Here is a 20844-nt window from a genome sequence, read left to right on the forward strand (position 1 = left end):
ATCAGACCTCTCCAGCAATCATGAGTGCCCCAAACCGGTCGATATTTGGAGTACTGAAATTAGGTATTTCACATTGATAGATGTACATTCTTTTCATGGCGAGATAACTATAGGGATAGAAAAGTCAGCCAGCCGCCTTCACAGACCCAAGCAAACGGTTTCACGATTTTTCTTAACCCCCGCTGCTTTATTTTGGCCGCTTCCCTACCCCGCCGGGAATACCATAAAGATCTTGGTCCAGGTAGATCTGACGTCAAGAGATGGCTTTCGTAGATTTGACGTGTAAACACTCATTTCCATTCTGGCTCCAAGGGTTGGGGCTCCATTCAGCCCAGAGACAGAGGCGCTGTGCTGTGCGCTCGCTGGAAAGCTCCTACTTCTGCACCTCCTATCCGTTAGCATAGCAACGAGGAGCAAGAAGTGATCCAACAGCGTCTGAGTCTTGAAAGATTGATTTCTTGTTTGTCTCTCTTCTATATTTGCTTCTCTTCCCTCCTATTCCCATAGTGTGTGTGTGTGTGTGTGTGTGTGTGTGTGTGTGTGTGTGTGTGTGTGCAATGGATGTGAGATATTGGTCTCTGCAGTATATTGCTCTTGCTCTCTATTTCTGCTGGTGTGCAATGTACAGTGGTAGAGCAGAAAAACAGTTCGTTAATGAATGGGCTGCGGAGATTCCTGGGGGTCTCAATTCAGCCAGAGAGATAGCAGATGAGCTGGGCTACGACCTTCTCGGACAGGTAAGCTTGCACTTCACAAGTTACTTTCCGGTACTCGGGGCGTGTGCAGTGTCTAGATGTTGGGGTCTGCGAGAGCCGACAGTTTTCAACTCAAGGTGTTAATAGTGAGAGAGGTTTGCTTTGCTTGCCTCGGTCCTTCCTCTGTGCGGGCTGTCAGAATACATGCATTAGTTGTCATTTCGATGGGTGCGACCCGGCAGAAGCGTGATTGTGCAGCTGGATTCCATCCTCTTTCCCATTCACCGCCTGCTCTCAGACCTGCCTGCTCTCAGTGGGGTTTCTATGTGAAATCTTTTGCCCCTTGCCTAGGGAATTCCCAGTTCACCCAGACTCCCGGGACCCGCCAAGCTGGAGTCCGCACGCACGCAGTTCCTAGAGCCCCGACCCAGGCTGCGTCAGGAGCAGCTGGCTGCTTCCTTCTTTTCAATATGGCAGCGTCATAAGCGAGGCAGGCCTCGGTGGTATCAGCTAGCCGTCCCGGCAGCTGCAAGGGGGCATGCAAGAGCACCTGGGGTAGAACTCAGACCGAGATGGGTCGAATCTCCAAGAAGCTCGGGGGGGTGCGGGCATTGCCGGAAACTGAGAGCGTTGTACTGAATTTGGGGACCGCCCCCGGGTCCCAGGCCCCGCCCTGCCCACCTTTTTGGTTGTTCAGATGTGTCGCCAGGAAACTTGCGAAGTCTGGGCTCTCAACTTTTCCCTGTCTGTCCTCCGCCTCCATCCTTCCCAACCCTGCACCCCCGTCCCCCAGGCTTTAAACTGCCCGACTTTGGGGAAAGGATCCATTAACCATCGCATCCTTTTGCCAAGTGCGTAATCTCTCTGGCCAGGGGGTCTCCCTCCTTGGGAAGGAAGAGTCTGAGAAAAAGTAGGATTCGAATAAGAGAACTGGGGGGCTAAGTGTTCATCTGCTAGGCTTGGTGACAAATTATTTTCTTTCCTAAATTAAAATACCCGCTCGCTTCCTGGGAAGTTACTGTGGAGCGGAGGATAAGGGAGTTGTACTTTCCCCCCTTTTCTTTTCCCCCTTTTTTTCTTCTTTTGGCGCGTTTTTTCCGGAGGTCGTGTTCGTGACGCTCCTGTAGCCACAGATGAGTAACTGGGTTTACGTTTGAGTGTAATTGCTAATTCTACCCACAGAGGCCACTGGGGAATGGAAGTACATTCCACTTCCAGTGGAATTTTTCAACTACATTTTTCAACTTCGGTCTGAAATAAACAGCAATCCCACCTTCAAGTTAAATCCTTTAGAATTCCCAGTCCCTGTACAAGGAAGGACCAAATAAAAGATTCCAGCCAGAGCCTACTATTCCTTTCCTTTTGCCCATGTGCTAGAAAAATACTTTTCTTTGTGAAACTGCAATCCAATTTAACAAATATTTATTAAATTCTCCTAATTGCCAGATATTGTACTGTAGCCAGCGATGCTAAAATGAAAAATGACTGTCTCTCTACCCTCAAAGAGTTTACACTCTAGTATGGAATGACAAATATGTACACAGATAAGTAGGATACAGGGCAGTGTGGCATAATGGAACAATTTTTTTTTGGAGTAGTAGTGATTTCATTGGTGTAGGGAACTCCTTATGAAGAATTCAGATCAACTGTTCTTTAATTTGTAGTCGTTGATAATTTGCCCAAACTCATACAAATGAATAGCAGCCCCACGAGATTGCTGAGATTGGGGAAGAACTAAAAGTAGTCAGACTTGAATCCAGGTTGTTTTCTTTTGTTTTTGTCTTTGAGACTACCTCTTATCCACACAAATACACATATACATATACAGATAAAGATACATATCATAGTATAACCCGATGTACTTTCAAACAAACATTTATTAATTGCAAGGTACTGAGGCAGATAGGACTTGTGTGTTTGAGGAAGGACTTGAAGCAAATTCCTTCCAGCAGCAGACTCTGTGCTCTATCCGTTACATCATATTGTCTTCACATAGTTGCTGTCTTCAAGGTGTTTGCAATCCAATGTCAAAATATATATTCTTTTTTAAATGGGGGTTGTGGTGATGTTTCTAGTTAATGCAGTGAATAGAGCACCAGCCTTAGCATTGGAAGGACCTGAGTTGAAATTCAGACCTCAGACACTTTCTAGCTAGTGTGACTCTGTTCAAGTCACTTAACCTGATTACCCTCTTTACCCCACCCAAAGTAGAATAAATCTAGAAAGGGATGTTCATTAGAATTTTCTTTATGGGGAAGATTCTCACCTAGAGATGGTTAAAATAGCTCATAGTTATTTGCATACATTTTTCCTCTACAAAATTTCGCAGTGTAATATTTATTACTATTCTGCCTAAAGCCACAACTTTCCCTTTATGATTTCTTACCCAATCCACTCTCATTGATTTAGATAGCCATTTGCCAATGGTTTATTATTCAACATGTTCAAGTGTATGTAAAGGCAAAGGTAGAATTGGGAGGGTCACCAGCGAGTGATCTTCATTTTGGATTATTAAAGACCTACCATTTGTGGGACACTCTTCCTAATGGCCAGCATTTGTCTCTTGTGCCTAGCATAATTCCTTGAAAATAGATGCCTTAAAAAAAGTGCTTATTGAATCAAATATGCTGGATCAGACACACTAAATAACAAAGAATTTGTAATGAAGATTATTTTTTCCCAAGGCATTTGTAGTGACTAAAGCTAACTTCTCCAATGAAAGCATGATCAGCATTGCAGAATATAATTATTCTGACTCAAATATATCAACCTATTTATTACTATGGGTATGACAATAATACTAATCATCAGAGTAGCCTTTATAACAGTGACTATTTTAAATAGTATCCAAGAAGAGAAAACATTTATTTCATTTCAGTTATATTGAATTCATCAAATATTTATTGAATCTCTTCTATGTGTCTAGCACTGTGGTAGGCAATATCCTATGAAAATTTATTGCCTCTAAATGGAAGCAGAGCCTTTTCCATTAATATAGAATGAACCAAAATGTTCCACAACTGAAGTCCATTGTATTCATGCATGCACTATCAAAAAAGAAAAGTGAATATCTCTAGTGTGACATAGTGGAAAGGGTACTTTCAGGCAGGAAAATTCAGATTCAAATCCCACTTCAGATACTTAGTCATCTTAACCTTTCTATTTTTCTTTTGTTTCAAATGTAAAATTAGTGACTTGAAATCAGTAGTTCCTAAAATCCTTTTCTTAATTCTAATGCCTTCCCTCTGTTGATCTCTAGTTTGTCCTATCTATATCTTGTTCACATACAATTGTTTCCATACTGACTTACTCATTAGACTATGAGCTCCTTGAGGGGAGGGATAGTATTTTACCTTCCTTTGTATCCCTCAGTGTTTTTTGTAGTGCCTGGTACATGATAGGTATTTAATAAAAGTTTATTGATTAACTACATATATGATTCTATGAAGAAGCATCTTAATTTAAAATTTAAGATAAAGTCAAAATAAAAATTTTACTTTGCAGGTCAGTTGAAATTAATTATGTTTGTCATATAAGTTTCTCTGAGAAAGGAATTTTTTATTTTGAAATCTTTCCATCTTATAGATTGGATCACTTGAAAACCACTACTTATTCAGGCATAAAAGTCACCCAAGAAGGAGTCGAAGAAGTGCCATTCACATCACAAAGAGACTATCCGATGATGACCGAGTAAGTTCTTTCATTTCTCTATGACCTAATGTACCAATTTGTCTGCCCACTCCTTAATTCCAATGAAAGCAATGGATGGTTATTTTGATGATGAGATTTTTATGTAATTTTCCTTTCATGTATTTTTGCTAAAAATAATATAACTGGGTTAATTTATGTGATATGATAAACCTGTGATTTTGCCTATGACTTCTTCCAAACCAGATCTCAGACCCTACAAGGAATTGTAGAAAGAAACTTTTTGATATTTGCTGTGGCACCAAATTTGTCTCCCTATTACAATCCTGATAATGAGTCTCCCCAGCCTTAGATTGACTGGTTTTTGGATGTCTTGGGACCAGCAGTTTACTAATACCTGCCAGAGGTTATTTTTGTTTGCTTTTGTTTTGTTTTTGTCATGGCCTCTAGGAAGTCAGACTTACCTTCACTGTTCAAATTAAGTCATAGGAATAAGGATTCAATATGTCTATCAGCCAAACAATGAACATTTATAAAAACTTACTATGAATGCTGGAAATACAAGAGGAGTCTGAAGACAGACACTACTCTCGAGGAGCTTATAATCTAGCAGAAGAGACAATATGAAAGCAAACACAAAGAAAACAAGTGATATACAGGATAAATAGGGGATAATTAATAGAAGAAAATATGAAATTAAGTGGGCTTGGGGAAGGCTTCCTGTAGAAGATGGGATTCTAGTTGGGAATTAAAGGAAGCCAGGGAGGTCAGTAGGTGTAATGGAAGAAGGAGAACATACTAGGCATAAGGGACATAAGGGATAGTCAGAGAAAGTGCTCAGAGCTGAGAAATGGAAAGTTTTGTTTCTGGAATAACCATGAGGCTAGTCACACTGAATTGAAAAGTACATTTTGGGGAATAAGATGTGAGAAAACTAGAACAGTAGGAAAGGCTAAGGTGTGAGGGCTTTGAACTCTCCAAAAACCAACAGTGAGTGGTCATGGTATTTCCTACATGGGAAATTTAGGGAGACCCAGTCTAAAAAAAAGAAAGAGCATTAATTTTGGAGTCTTGACAACCTGTGTTCAAATCACAATCCCCAAATTAGTATCTAAGTGACCTCCTATATAGGAAGAAATTACATGCAATAAATAAGCATAGCTTTAGAGGTAGACAAGATGTTAGAAACCATCAAGCCTAATCTTCTCAGTTAATAAATGAGGAATTGATTTATTTTGGTTTTACCCTCCTCTAATCTTTATTATTTGGTTCTATATGACTGTATAAGATTATACTTACCATAGAATTTAATAGATGTGATAATGATGATGATGATGATAGTCATAGAATTTTTATAGCATGTAAGGCATGTTACAAATATTTACTCATTTTATCTTCACAACAACCCTAGAAAGTTGGTATGATTATTTTATTTTACAAATGAGGAAACTGTGATAGAAAGAGGATAAGAGACTTACCCAGAGTCATATTTAGTAAATGTCTGAGGCCATATTTGTACTTATGTCTTATTTTATCCATGATACCATTGGGTCAGGAAAGCAATCTATCAGAGAGAGAGGAAGTAAAGACAGTATTAATGTTTAAATAAGGACTGAAAAAACCTTTGAGATCCTTAGGAATTCTATGGTTCTGTAATTCAGTGCATGCACAGGTCAGATTTCATTCTCCACCTTAATCTTCCACTTCCATTCCCCCCATACTTATCCCAACTCTCATACATTGACTGGCTACCCAGTCCATCATTAAATTCAGGGATCCTCTGGTTCTTCTTCCTAATGGCAGCCCAAACTACCAACTATACCAAGTTGGAGAAAACCAGGAAATTTTCTAGGTGTGTGTAACACATGCCTACTAGAATCATGCAGCTTCCAGAAATACCATTTATAATCAATATTTCTGGATAGGTCAGTACAATCTAATGGAAAGAACAACAGACTGAGAGAGATCTAATCTGTAGTCCAGTTTCTGCCATTAATGATTCCACTTCTTTTCTCTTTTGTTGATTGGTTGGCTGGTTGGTTGCTGTCCTTTGTTCTTCAAGATGATGGAAATGACATCACTTTATTGGAGTCAAAGTACAATGTGTCTGACTGTGGATGATAGGACCAATACCAGCTTGGAAGGCTCTTCCATAGATCAGGAATCAATAGTACACATGAACCTTTAGAGTGAAGATGTATCTAAATTTGTGCATCTCATTCTTTTGAGCTTCTGAAATTCTGTTTCAGTGATAGAGCACAGTTTCTTCTTTGATGTGGGAATACCATACTAGGCAATATTTTGCTATAGTCTCTCATGTCATATGATCAGTGAGCTCTTGCCTTGTGTATGTTTTCTGTAAAATAGTCTTTTAGGCAAACATACTCTTGGCATTTACTCTTGGCCAGCCCATCAGAGTTGTACTCTGCAGTAGAGTTTGAATGCTTGATAGTTTGGCTTCAGGAAGGACCTCAGTTTGTGGTACCTTATCTTTCTAGGTGCCAGGACAGAATCTTTCTAAGATTTGAGTGAAAGTGATTTGGTTACCTGAGATGTCATCTGTATTTTGCCCAGGTTTCACGTGTATTCAACAATTAGGTCAGTGCAATGGCTTTGTAGACCTTCACTTTAGTAGGCAGTTTAATACCTCTTCTCTCCCATACTTTCTTTTGGAGCCTCTTAAACACTGAGCTAGCTCTGGCATTGTATACATCAATCTCATCAATATACATTCCTAGAAAGTATATTGCCAAGGTAAGTGAACTTATCTATAGCATTCAAAATTTCTCCATTTGCTGTAAACTATGGTTCAATACTCAGGCTGCATTGAGTACAGATTATTATCTGTGAACAAAAAAAAATCATGCACTAACTTTCACTCTACTTTAGTCCTTTGTAAATTGAAAGGGTAGGATAAAATGATCTCTGACATTCCTTTCATCTTCAACTTTCTTTGATACAATGATTCTTAGTGAAGTAGAGATAATACCAGAATAACTAATTAAAAAAGAAAAAGGATTGGATTTAGACCCAGATTTGAGTTTCAGCTCTATCTTAACTCTGTGACTTGAAACAAATCAAATCAAACAAATCAAATCTCCTCTCTGGGCCTCAGTTTAGTTTGTTTTTATTTTTTTAAAATCTGAATGAATGAGCTATATTAACCTTCCAGCTCCAATATTGTCTTTTTATTTAACAAACCCATGCAAATATCTTTCAGGGTTCTTCTGCAGGAAACTTTCCTTTCCTCTTCCTCAGGTCAGAGTTCTTTTTTGCAGGTTGTATATCAAGATTTACAAAAGATCTTTTCTTCAGGCACTATGACCATACATGTTTAACCATGTTCCTCTGGTTAAATGATAGCACTGAATACTGAAGCCAGAGGGACCTCCTCAGCTGTCACCAACACAGCTCAAATCTCTCTCTCTCTCTCTCTCTCTCTCTCTCTCTCTCTCTCTCTCTCTCTCTGTCTCCTTCTTGCAAATTACAGAGGAAAGGGTGATTGGACAGAATAATGAGAAACTAATGCCTTTTGAATTCAGAGTACCCACTGAAAAGATCAAATAGCCTAATTTTATTCCTTATGTATTTTTTGTCTTCTTGGAGTCATTACGGTCTTCAAAGGAAAACAAAAGAGTGTGTGAAGAAGGGTTAAGCTTCGCTCTACAATAGGTATCTATTTATCCTTTAATAAAACCTAGATCAATTTATTATAAAATAAATGACATGCCAATTTTATCATCATTTTATTGCTAGCCCTTCTACTTGAAGATATTTCCTGATTGGGGGGTCCCCAATTACCTTATCCAAATCCATCCAAAATAAGAATATTTCTGTTTGCTTTAGCATGTAAACTGCATTCTCCCAGAGATTATTATGGATGGCTTGATAAATGACATTACCTATATTCAGGCTTTTGAGAGCTGTAAATCAAAGCTAAATGATTGCCCCCCCACCTTCATTGCTCTGACTGATCTTTGTAAAACTAGCTCTAAATTTAATTTTTGTGCATTTTGTTTATATTTTTTTCTGATTTTTCATCCAAATTAACATTTAAAATGAAATGCAATTATGTACTCCCTTCTTACATTTGTACTAGAATACTCTCCAATTGGAAGTGACCCTCTTCTCTAAAGATAAGTACTTGTTCCCTAGCAGCTTGCTTTTAGACTAATTTAAATGATGGGCAGTCTATTCTAAGCTTTGGATTTATTTCAAGCCAACATAATATTGCTTTCAGATATATGCAGTTTAAAAATAATTCATTAGTGAGTAATTTCTAGTTCCTGAATTTTTCCCAGTGTTTATGGTAGTTTCACAGCACATTTTCTAATTGAAGCATCAAGATGAACTCAGTGATTGATTTTTATAGTTTATTTCAGTTTATTTTCCTCAATTTTATTTTTATATTTAACTCATGAGTTGTCTCTTAACATTTATTAAATCCCAAAACACACTGGATTTCCACCTTGGATACATCAGAGATAACATTTTATGTAAGGAGAAAAGATTTCTCTTGCCCAGCAAGTGAATCTTACTAATATAATAGTAAACCTTGTTTATTAAAAGATATGCCTGGTACAAGAAAGACAATTAAGACTATATACTTTGTGTTGCTATCTAGTCAAATTTTAGTGGATAACAATGAGCTCAAGTGTGAGACAGCAGTATAATAGAGCAGCTAAGAAAGTGAATAGTTTTAAGATTAAGAGAGCCTCTATGTTGAAGATTAGGGAGGTTCAGACAGTGCCCCTGTGCTGTAATTTAGCCAAATCAAATTAGGAATGATATGTCAAGTTCTGGACATCAGATTTTAGGAAGGAGAATGTCCACAGGAAAACCTTTGAAAGAACTGGGGATGTTGTAACTGGAGAAGAGAAGACTTAAGAGACACAGCATAGCAATTCTTTAATTATCTGAAGGTCTGTGTCACAAGGAGGGGAAATATCTCATCCTACTCATCCTCAAAGAGGAGAACCAAGGGCAATGAGTGGAAGTTACAAAAAATAAAAAAGTTAGTCTTGATTTAATGATATATTTCTTAACAATTAGAGATATCTCAAAATGGAATGATCTGCCTGAAGAAATAGTGGGTCCCCCTTCAATGATGCTATTCAAACTCAGGCAGGATGACTACTTCTCAGGTATGTTATAGAGGAGATTCTTGATTAGATACAGTTAAGACTAGTTGCCCTCTAAGCTCCCTTTCGCTTCTGAAAGTGTGTGTTTCTATGATGAAGTAAAAAGAATACTAGACTGAAAGTCAGAAGATTTAACTTACAGTCACGCTTCTCACCATGTACTAATCTTGTGACTTTGAGAGATCTATGTCCACTACTTACATCACTGAAGCATTGTGACGATATATACATGAATGAGATAATGTAGTCAAACATGTATAGACTGTTAATTACTCTGCAAATGTCAGCTTTTACTAAATGATGCATAAACCATGTGGGTAGATAAATACTAGCCAAAAGAGATTGAGTGGCTAAGTAAATAGAGACAGATCCAGTTGGGAGTTATGACCATGTAGAAAAAAAAATCACCTGTTCTGCTTACTTCATGGCAGTCATTTGAGGAAAGTACTTTGTAACCTTAAAAGTATCATACGTGTATAAGTTGTTTATTATCTGATGGTGTGGATGCAGTTAAGAAAAAACTGGAGAATCTTAGAATGTTCAAGCTGCAAGGAAATTGAGAGATTATATAGCCCCAAACTCTTCTTTTTTTAGGGTTTTTTTTTGGCAAGGCAAATGGGGTTAAGTGGCTTGTCCAAGGCCACACAGCTAGGCAATTGTTAAGTGTCTGAGACTGGATTTGAACTCAGGTACTCCTAACTCCAGGGCCAGTGCTCTATCTACTGTGCCATCTAGCCGCCCCCCCCAACCTCTTATTATAAATGAAAATAAAAACAACTTTAAAAAATATAGACTGACAATCAATCATCCCAGAGAAATGGAAAAACTCATTCCATTATTAAACATTTCTTTAAATAGTGTAGAAAAATCTAAAATATTGAGTGGATTTTTTCTTTCATTCAAGAGCTAGAAAAAGAAAATAAACCCTAAAAAAGATTTATATTTTCTAAGATTCTACAGTTAGTATTTAATTTTGTTTCTTTTAGGATACTATAATTGGATTTTATATATGTTGTATTTTATATGAAGTACATTCATATGATATACTTTCTATCAGGTGCATATCATAAGTTCAAATTTACATAAGCATAAATGTGTGACTATCCTGCCATAAGCCTATAATTCATGGGTAGGGGGTCAAATTGGTACTTTAATCCTTTTCTCAATTAACCCCCAACCATTTGTGTGATGTAAAAATAGTCATTCAATGGTTTTGTGCCTCAAATATGATCCTGTCACAGACATTGTTATAGGGAAGGCAATTTTCATATAATTTGATCTACTTACATAATACATGATTCAGTATCAGTAATCTGTATGTGGGACTGGTGGTCAATATAGACATTTCTCATCACAATTTTCTTCTCATATTTTAAGGATGTTGTCCTTAAGGATGAGAGAACTAGAATTCTTTCCCCACAGTTTCTGCTTTGTCAATACAAGTATATTTTGAGAAATTAAGTTGTAGTCATCACTAGATTCTCCTTTGTTAAGTCTTTCTGTCACAGTAGACACATTTACAACTATCGAATACCATAACTCCAGTATAAAAATGGACATTGTAAAGTGAATGACGATGAATAAAAGAAATGTTTTTGCCTCCTTTGTAACCACCAGGTAAATAGATTTGAAGAAATCATCTCTTTGATAAATAGTCCTTTTCTTTCCTGAAGGATTCTTTGCTGTGATAAAGGAAATACTATCACTCTAGTTGGTATCCTTCTTACATTGATTTAGACTGAGGTCAGATTGTCCATCTGTGGGGCCAAAATTGGATGAGGGTGAAGAGAGTGCCATTGTTGGGGAATGTTGTAGTTTTATTGTCCAAAAATCTCTGCAGGTAACATGGGCTGAGCAACAATATGGAAAAGAGAGAAACAAACGTTCTATTCTAAGAGATTCAGCAGAGGACCTCTTCAATGACCCAATGTGGAATCAGCAGTGGTATTTGGTAAGTCTTTACTCAAATGTGGATGTGTATAAGTCAGCTATTTTATATTTTCATATTGACATATTGGGAAATATAACAACCTGGTATGAACTTTGGTTAAAACCAATGGATTCTCACAAGATCTCAAACTTAGCTCCCTTGGTGGTAGAAGGGAAGAGAGAGAGATGAATCTTCTGGTGCCTTGTTATTGTTGTATAGTAATTCATTTGTATCTGAGTCTTTGTAAACCCATGGACCAAATTATCCATGGGTTCTTCTTGGCAAAGATACTGTGGAGTTTGCCATTTCTTTCTCCAATGGATTAAAATAAACAGAATTTAAGTATTTTGTTCAAGGACACATAACTAGTAATTGTCTAAGGCCATATTTAAACTCCAAGTTAGTTAGGTAGCACACTGGATTAGAGTGGCAGACCTGAAGACAGGAAGATTCATTTTCCTGACTTCAAATCTGGCCTTAAATACTTATAAGCTATTCCACCCTGGGCAAATCACTTAATCATGTTTGCCTCATTTTCCTCATTTGTAAAATGAACTGGAGAAGGAATTAGAAAACTACCCCTTTGTCTTCACCAAGAAAATCCCAAATGGGGACACAAGAGTTGAGACACAACTGAAACATCCATCCTCTGAGTCATCTGATTACCTCTTAAGCTCTGGTACTATTTTCCACTAAATCAATGGAGAGAAGACTATCCCAGGACCCTTAGCTTGTCAAACAGATGTCAACTTTTGCCCATTCAACCTCTGAAAAATTGGAACTTATTTGCTTTTTTGGATCATAGGCAAGTTACTTAACCAATTTAAGCCTCAGGTAATCATCTATAAAAATGAGATAGAGTAGGTGATCCTTCAGGTCCTTTTCATAATCAATTAGTAACTTTAGAATGGTGATCTGAGTTTAAATAACACCTATGAACATAGTGGCTCTCTGACATTGAACAAGGAACTTAACATCTCAATACTCCATATCAGAGAGTTCATACATGCATAGAGTTTGAAGCACAATCAGATTATATGCAATTAGAAAATATTTAACAAAAAGAAATAAAATAAAATAGAACAAAACACAAACAACATTTCATTTTAAACCTATATCAACTATGGACCCACAGGGATCTTTATGTATGGATTAGTGGTCACCATTTTTATTTAAGTCTCACATCACAGCTCTAGGCAACCAAATCTAGGCATTTGAGTTTCAGTGACTGTGTCAACCTATGTTGATAAAAAGGAGTTTTCTGCTCTGACAGTTTTCTGTACTCACAAGTGAATTTTCCCCATTTTTGCTTTTTTTGGTAAAAAATTTTTATATTAAACAAATATAAAATGAGAAAAGAAAAAAAGAACATTTATATGTGTACAGCAGAAAAAAAGTTCAATATAAAATAATAAATTTCCATTTCAAGAAAACCTTATAATAAGTACTATGCATTGTTTTCAAAGCTGCTGAGCTTTTCAAGTTTTCTTTTGTTCTCTGCTGTGTACTTTTTACTTTTTCTCTACCATCCCCAAGAAAGCTATAATTAAATATAATATATCTAGATATCTACAAATATATACATATATACTCATACACATATATGTAAGACTATACTATGCATATTTTCACTTGTCATATTTTTCTCTAAAAGTGGATAGCATATTCTTTCATATGTCAAAGTCTTTCCATGTTTTTCTAAATCAATCAGTTCATCATTTCTTATCACACAGCAGTATTCCAACACAATCACATTCTATCTGAGAGATTGTCTTTGAACATTCCCCCCACCAATTTTCTGTTTTCCTTCTATTCTTGGCTACACTGGTTTTATTTATATAAGAAATTTTAAATGTAAAACAATTAGTAAAATCATACATTTCTCCATGACTCCCAACTCTATCTCAATTAGCTAAAGGTATGACCATCCTCATTGTTCCTGAAATTGAAAGTGCTTTCTCTTATGAATGTGATCTGACAAGTGGTCTGTGATCTTAACTCTAGCCTCCTTTGTAGCACACTTTATTGGCACCTGATTGGTAGGGTATGGTTTCTATGTACTTCAAGCAAGCAAATGGGAAAATTTATTCTGCCTCTGGTAAAAATCTTTATTCTTGTTACACTCAAGTTACTGATTCCTTTGTCATATATCTGACAATCTTTATTGATGTTTTGTTTCCATGGACCTCCATTCCCTGACAGCTCAGGTATGCATATTCTATAACTATAGAACACAGAGAGACAGACATGGAGAATTAGAGAAAGAGAAGTAGAAAGAGAGGGAGAGAAAAAGAGAAAGACACACACAGAGAGACAGTGAGACAGAGACAAAGACAGACAGAGAAACAGAGACATTTCTTTCCAAGATAAACTTTTTATTTAAGTCAGGAATTTGGAAATAATTAAATGACATCATTGACTGGTCATTGCATCATCGTTGACCTTTTTCTTGTTTTGGGGAAACAAAGATAAAAAACACTCTAGAGAAGTGACTATGTAAGCACCTAAGCAATCAAAAGCACAGAGGAATGGGATTCTGTTCCTCACTTTATTTTCCCAGAGAAAAGGAACATAGAACATCAGACAAAGCTTTGGTAGATGGAAAGTTTGAACATTTCATTAGAAAAGAAAGAAAATGATGAGCAAGTGGTTTCTTCAAAGTCTCATCCTTCAAAGAGAAGGGGCCCCAGGGTGATTCATGCTTTTCAAGTGATTCTCCACTGGAATAAGGAAAAAGTGTACCACCCTGATGATTCACTGTTCAAGACCCACCTTCAACTTTGTTTTTTTTTCAATCCTAATTACCTGATACTAAATTGCCAAACACCCAAAAATACATTGAGGGGAGCAATCCAGACTGAGGCTTAAGCTGGGTTCCTAACTGAAGCAAATAAAGTATGAATCCACCAATGACTCTTGTTTTTCTTTCCCAGCAAGATACCAGGATGACCCCAGTGTTGCCCAAGCTGGACCTCCATGTGATACCAGTATGGCAAAAAGGAATAACAGGGAAAGGAGTGGTTATCACAGTTCTGGATGATGGCCTGGAGTGGAATCACACTGACATCTATGCAAACTATGTGAGTTTGGGCTCTCACACTTTGCCAAAGAACAAATGTTGGACAGCTCCTTGCTCTGCTGCACATATATAAAGGAGCTGAGCATTTATTTCCTCAGGCAAGAGTCTGTTCTGCCTGGTCTGGGTCACATGTGATCTGTCCCTTTCTCTCACTGCCAGTTTATCATAAACCTGCTTTGTGTCACTGGGAGTTGAATAGAATTAATCTCCCCGGAGTAATTTACAATGGATGTGTGTGGGCATCAGACCTCAGGCATATTCCCTTGCCATAGAGACAAGGTGAATTATCAAAAATCTTCCAGACTTTCTCTGGGCAAAAAAAAATGGTATTCAAACAAAATTTTTAATTAAATTCACTTTTTTTTAGAATTCACTGTTTCACTTCTTCAAAGATCAGTGTCTTCATCATGGCATCATATCAGAAAGTTAAACCAAATATTCTCCCCAGTGCTCAAATGTAAAGCATGAGGGACATGGTGAGGACAGTGAGACAAAAATCTGAGTAGCCAGCATCAATCAAGGGAAAAACATTTTTAAAAAAGCCTATGACGTACTTATCCTCTTCTTGGCACTGGGTATACAAAGGGGGAGGGGGGTGGTAATCTGCCTTCAAGGCATTTGTATTCAATACCAAGACTGTATATTAATGAATGTGTACAAACTGTTTACAGTATAAATACAAGATAATTCAGGTGTTTGAGGGGGGGCTCTTTTATGACTCAATTGATGCAAATAATAAATCCTTTGGAGTAATAACATTATTTGAATTCTCACTGAATATTCCCAAGGGGTTGGAACCAATTACCATATTTAACATAATTATCACTGTGAATAGTGCTGGAGAAAGCTAAGATACAAGAACTATGTATAAGAACTCAAGAGAAACAAATGAATTTGGGGGGAAATATGACTAATATGGGAACTTGTTTGACTCCATTATGCATGTTTATCTTTTTTAAGTGTTTTAAATAGGGGAAATGGGAGAGAAAGAAAATTGATTTTTATTCATTGAAAAAGAAAATTGAATTCAAAAAATGAAAATAAAAATAATTAGAGACAACAGAGAATTCCCAAGAAATGGAGGTGGGTACTACCCCTCAGTTCAGTCCCTGTTTGTAAAAATTCTCTACCCATGTGAAATCTACAAAATAGCTTTTTATCCTGGACCAAGAAGGCTCAATTACATGCTTTAGCCCATGTCCAAACCACAACTGAAGGCATCGACAGGAAGAAAGAGTCCAGGGTAAGGAATGCAATCAAGTCTGATCAGACTCTAGGCAAGGTCAAACATTCTCTTCCTCCCAAAACTCTCAACTCTAGGAGTGATGCATATTTTAACACATTAATGCAATGGGAAAAGATGGTACTGTATAACTAGAAACTAGGCTCCTTGGGTTCAAGTCCCAGAATCTACTGCTAATTAGTCATGTGACTTTGAGCATGTTATTTAGCCTTTCTGGGTCTCAGTTTCATCAACTATAAGGTGAAAGGATTGATTAAAGGTAATTTAATAGGTTCCTTCTACTAGGAATACTTAATAGTTTCACTGTTCACTAAACTTGTGATAAGGAGATTGCTGCTTGTTGGGGTTAGCCTGGGGAGAAATAGCTAGAACAGGTATGTACATATGTGAGGAGGAGAAAGAATAATAAAGTCTGGGAAAAATCTGGTTACCTGATGAAAACCAAGGTGTGAAACATACCATAGGTCATAAAGACATAAACAACACCACCTAATTTTCTGCTTGACAACTAGGCCATAGGCCCATTATTGTTTCACTTTCTGGGCTGTATTGGAGGACCCTTTCCTAAATAGTTAAGATAGTAGTGATTGATTTAAAAGTCTTCTTTCTGAATTGCCTAAAGAGATTCTATACAGTGAATTTTTATTATGCAGAATACAGTGATTGTAAATTCAAAATTATATAAGTAAATCACTATCCATTATTTTTGGAGCATAATTTACATTTACAACTTTATGGTAATGGAACACTTTCACATAAATTGTTTTATTTGAGCCCTGAAATAATCTTATGAACTCGATGGTGAGAATATTGTAATCTCCACTTTTAGACTGAAAGAAAAAAATTTCTGGTGATTTTGTGACTTGCCAAAAGTCACATAGTAATAATGGTGCTCGGCCTCTGATACAAGTTTTCTAACTGAAAACAATACCCTAAAAAGTGATAATTACATAAAGCTCTTTGTACATTAAAAATACTACATATATAGGATTATTATTATTACTTCATTCTCATTTCCATTATTATTGTTATTACTATTGTTATTGCTTTTAATGCTACCACCCTTGGCATGACTTCGGACTCCCTAGCATTAGAACTGAGAAGAGATATATAAGCAGACAACTCTCTTATTAATTTAGCTGTATTTATCATTACTTGGGTCAAGGTTTATTTATGTGGCTAGAGGATGCAAGTTGTAGGTATGCAGATCAGGGTAGATATCACTGATATACACTCTTTTGAAATATCTCCTAAGGGAGGATGGATTGTTTTTGACCAATCATACTGTAATGCTAATTTGTTGTTTTTATAGGATCCAGAGGCCAGTTATGACTTTAATGACAATGACCATGATCCATTTCCAAGATATGATCCTACAAATGAAAACAAGTGAGTAAATGTCCTTACTTAGAAAAATGTATTTAAGTGTTTTCAGTATGTTTGAGCAAAATATACTATAAATGGCACAAGCTTTTCTGTGCTCTGGATACTCAGAATGCATAGTGCCTCTCCATTTAACTGTAGAACTATTTGTTCCCATCATCAGTGTCACAATTGGGGTTTTGTGTCATTTTTAAGAGAAACCATAGCACCTATTATTTTTGCACCTGTTGTTGTTGGATATGGCAATTGAGTTCCCAGATCAAAGCAAGCATTTCAGTTATTTTATGAAGTCTTTGAGCATGGTCAGCTGAGTTGTAGCATTAAGAGGTAAGGGAGAAACTCTGAGTCAAACCACTTTTATTTTTCTCTCTCCCCTCTCCCCCCCACCCCAAATCTTCCTCCTCCACTATTAGCAACACTATTTGAAACTCAGGGAAGCATCTTTGTTTTTTTAGAGAAGAGAGAGAAAAACCAACCACAAGAGATGAAGAAAATAACTACAATTTACTGGGCAGATTTCAAGGCTTCTGCCAATATTGTATAAAGAATAATAATACAAAAAAATTTATAGAGAGTCCTTATTTCATAGGAAACATATCCCTGTCTTAAAGAACCAGATTAGCCGTCAACAAATAGAATGCAGGACTTGAAGTCAAGAAATTCTGAATTCAACTGAAGTCTCAGAATTTTCATAGCTTATGACTCTGGGCAAGTCACTTAACCTTCCTCAGACTCAATTTCTCTTTTTGCAAAACTGGAATATTAATAGTACTTACCTCTAGGGTTGTTATGAGGACAAAATGAGAAAATACTCTTTTTGTAAGGCAGTGGGGTTAAATGACTTGCCCATGGCTAGGTAATTATTAAAGTGTCTAAGGTCAGATTCAAACTCAGGTCATCCTGGCCTAGGAAATAGAAAGAATATTTCCTACCACACTTTCCTAAAAATAGTGTGGTGTATGTAAGCTTTGAATTCTTTCATTTTCTGCATTGGATTCTTCTACTGTCACAGAGGGTGATGGTCTTCTTGGAAGAATAGAGAGGAGGAAAACCCCTCTCCACTTTCTCCCATTTTTTTCTTGATATTAGTAATAATAATAGCTAGCATTTAGGTGACAATTTAAGATTTTCAAAGTGTTTTACATTTTTTATATAATTTGATCATCACAATAACCCTGAAAAAATAGGTGCTTTTGCTTATGAGTCTTAGGAAATTTAATTGACATAAAAGGTCACCCAGCCAGTTAGTTCTTAGGTCAGAATTCAAATTTGGTTCTTTCTATTTCTATCCACTATCCACTATCTGCCTAATGATATCTAAGTGGAGAGAATTTCTCCCAATCTTTAGGGTAGCCAGTATTACCAATTCCAATGTATGGAAATATTTTCTATACTGTACTCTGACTTTATTCCAGGTAAGACTCTGAGGTTTTTAAGATTGGGAAATTTCAGGATGTACTGATGCTCTATAAAGTTGCGTTTTCTATTAGCAGAGGAGAGTTGGGACCACTGCTTGAGAATGTGTTCACATCTGCATAGATTCAATTATACTTTCTTCAGTGACCCTTTAGAGGGGACCAATGTTTAATTCTACTTTTGGAATGCCAACATATGAGTCAACTCCTAAGGAAACCCTAATCCAATAAGAAAGTTGTAGGTACTACAAACTGTGGAGTATGATTTTCTACAGTTAAGAACAATAACATATTTAAGAGAAATGACAGGCTCCAAAGGTTATAAAGAAAATTCACTAAGCCAATTAGGATACAGCTGTTAAAAAATGACACAATGACCATCAATCCTTCCAGTTTTTCTTTGTCAACCAAAATGATAGCGTCTCTGTCATTAATCACTTGGCCTTATAGAATCAAGCTGTCTGAATAGCATGTTAGAAGAGGATAAATGGCTCAGGCTTTGAAAATAAATGTCTCCATTTTGTCTTGACATTTATAGCAATGGGGAATCATCCTCTAATTCCAATAGCATTATCACTCAAATGTATCTCTATCATAGTGGTTCACTATTAATATGTAAATAAGATAAATGTGAGCAGCATTTGAATCTGACACTGTGAGCCAAACTGTATCAAATAACAAAATCTTTGAAGTGAAGAAAATTCTTGTCATTGAATTGAGCCTTTCAGCACCAATTACAGAGAATACTCAAATGAGAGGTATGACCAAGGTATTCTAACCAACATAATAGTCTTCTTTAAAATGAAATGCTATCTTGCATAATAACCCTTTTTGAAATTAAATCTGTTTAAGTACCAGTCCCTATCATCATTTAAAAAAATAATTTCAAGGTTTTTTTCCCCCTTTGAATTATTTGCCTTAAGAAAAAGAAAAGAAAGATGTCCACATTCTTCTTCTTGGGTTAGGGTCAAAGAATTGAGGAGGAAGATATACTGAAATTACATTCATATCCAGACTATCCCCAAAGTTGTTCAGTGTAAAAATATGAAACAATAGAGATTTGAGGGTACTCAGTTAAAACATATTTATTAAGTACCTACTGTATGCAGTCATTGTATTAAATTAGTTATCATGGTGCTACTTATGAACTGGGTATGCAACCTCCAGTGGGGGAAATTCATGAGGCAGGGAGAGTAAGAAAGAGAAGAGGGAAGATGTCTGGGAGAGAATATTCTGTTGCAGGCCTGGTTGCCCATCTTAGAGGATTTATCATGTTCTTAAAATGACAATGAATTTTCTCAAGCAAAGAGAAACTCTATAGGCAAGAAGGAAAAAAGACTTCTGTGTTCATCCCCACATATTCCCTTCACCCAAAGGAGAAAATTAATGTAGGCTTATCTGCCCTGACTTAGAAAGAGACCCTGTCATGTGCTGTAGAATGAAAGTCACACAATCAGAATGCCAGTGTTATAACTCCTGGAAGGAGTCACGAAATATAATGTCCCCAAATACATTTCATCCCTGTTCAGGTAACTGGAGGCAAAATGGTGAAATAAGGGAAAATTATTTTTAATGTCCCTCTTCTCCCTTTTCTGAACTCTTTTGCCCTCTATCACTATTTTCCTTCCTTTGCTCATATCAGGTCTGTAATACCCACATACTACCCCAGGGCTCCATTTATCACATCTAATACATTTATCCTCACTAAAGTATTAGTAGCTGAATATATTTTCTTTTTCAGGAAAATTTGTACTTTTCAAGAATATGTCAGGGGAGGGCAATGTTTAACCCAAAGGAATAAATCTCTAATAGTAGAATCTAAGGCATTAAGACTATATGAATGGACACATTCAATTTTGATCAATGCATAGCATGGAAACAATGTAAAGATTATCAGATTGCCTTCTCTGAGGGGGAGGGGGGAGAGAAGGGAGGGTGGGTGAAAAGTGAAAAATTCAGAACCTTACCAAAAAAATGATAAGGAGAAAGTACTATTGTATATAATAGGAAAACAAATAAAATATTTATATAATAAAAATGGGAGTTCTTTTTCAGAAAGAAAAACTTTCTTAAATTTTGCAATTATGCTATGTATGTAAATGAGTATCTACTCTGAATGCTTGAAAATCCTATGAAATTATTCTGGAAAGAATGATGCACAAACAACTCTTTGGCAATCTCCTATTGATATGTTGCTTAGAACTCAAAATTCCTAACATGTCTTATAATCTTTGCCTCAGTCAAACTTAAGGAAAAACCTAACTTCTAAAAAACCAAATCTCCCATGGTATCAAGTGCCATCTCCAATCA

At 36.6% G+C, this 20844-nt stretch overlaps 1 protein-coding gene across 1 annotated transcript in view; it reads left to right on the top strand.

Annotated features, from left to right (window-relative positions):
* Nucleotides 1-557: 557 nt before the first annotated feature.
* Nucleotides 558-20844, top strand: part of LOC141497635 (neuroendocrine convertase 1) — a 44977-nt gene continuing 24690 nt past the window's right edge. Inside the window, exons 1-5 of the mRNA XM_074200392.1 lie at nucleotides 558-737; nucleotides 4281-4385; nucleotides 11325-11435; nucleotides 14348-14494; nucleotides 17049-17125. Coding sequence (XP_074056493.1) covers nucleotides 558-737; nucleotides 4281-4385; nucleotides 11325-11435; nucleotides 14348-14494; nucleotides 17049-17125 — 620 coding nt within the window. The remainder of the gene's footprint in view (nucleotides 738-4280; nucleotides 4386-11324; nucleotides 11436-14347; nucleotides 14495-17048; nucleotides 17126-20844) is intronic.

The sequence above is a fragment of the Macrotis lagotis genome, chromosome X, assembly GCF_037893015.1.
Source record: "Macrotis lagotis isolate mMagLag1 chromosome X, bilby.v1.9.chrom.fasta, whole genome shotgun sequence".
Lineage (NCBI taxonomy): Eukaryota > Metazoa > Chordata > Mammalia > Peramelemorphia > Peramelidae > Macrotis > Macrotis lagotis.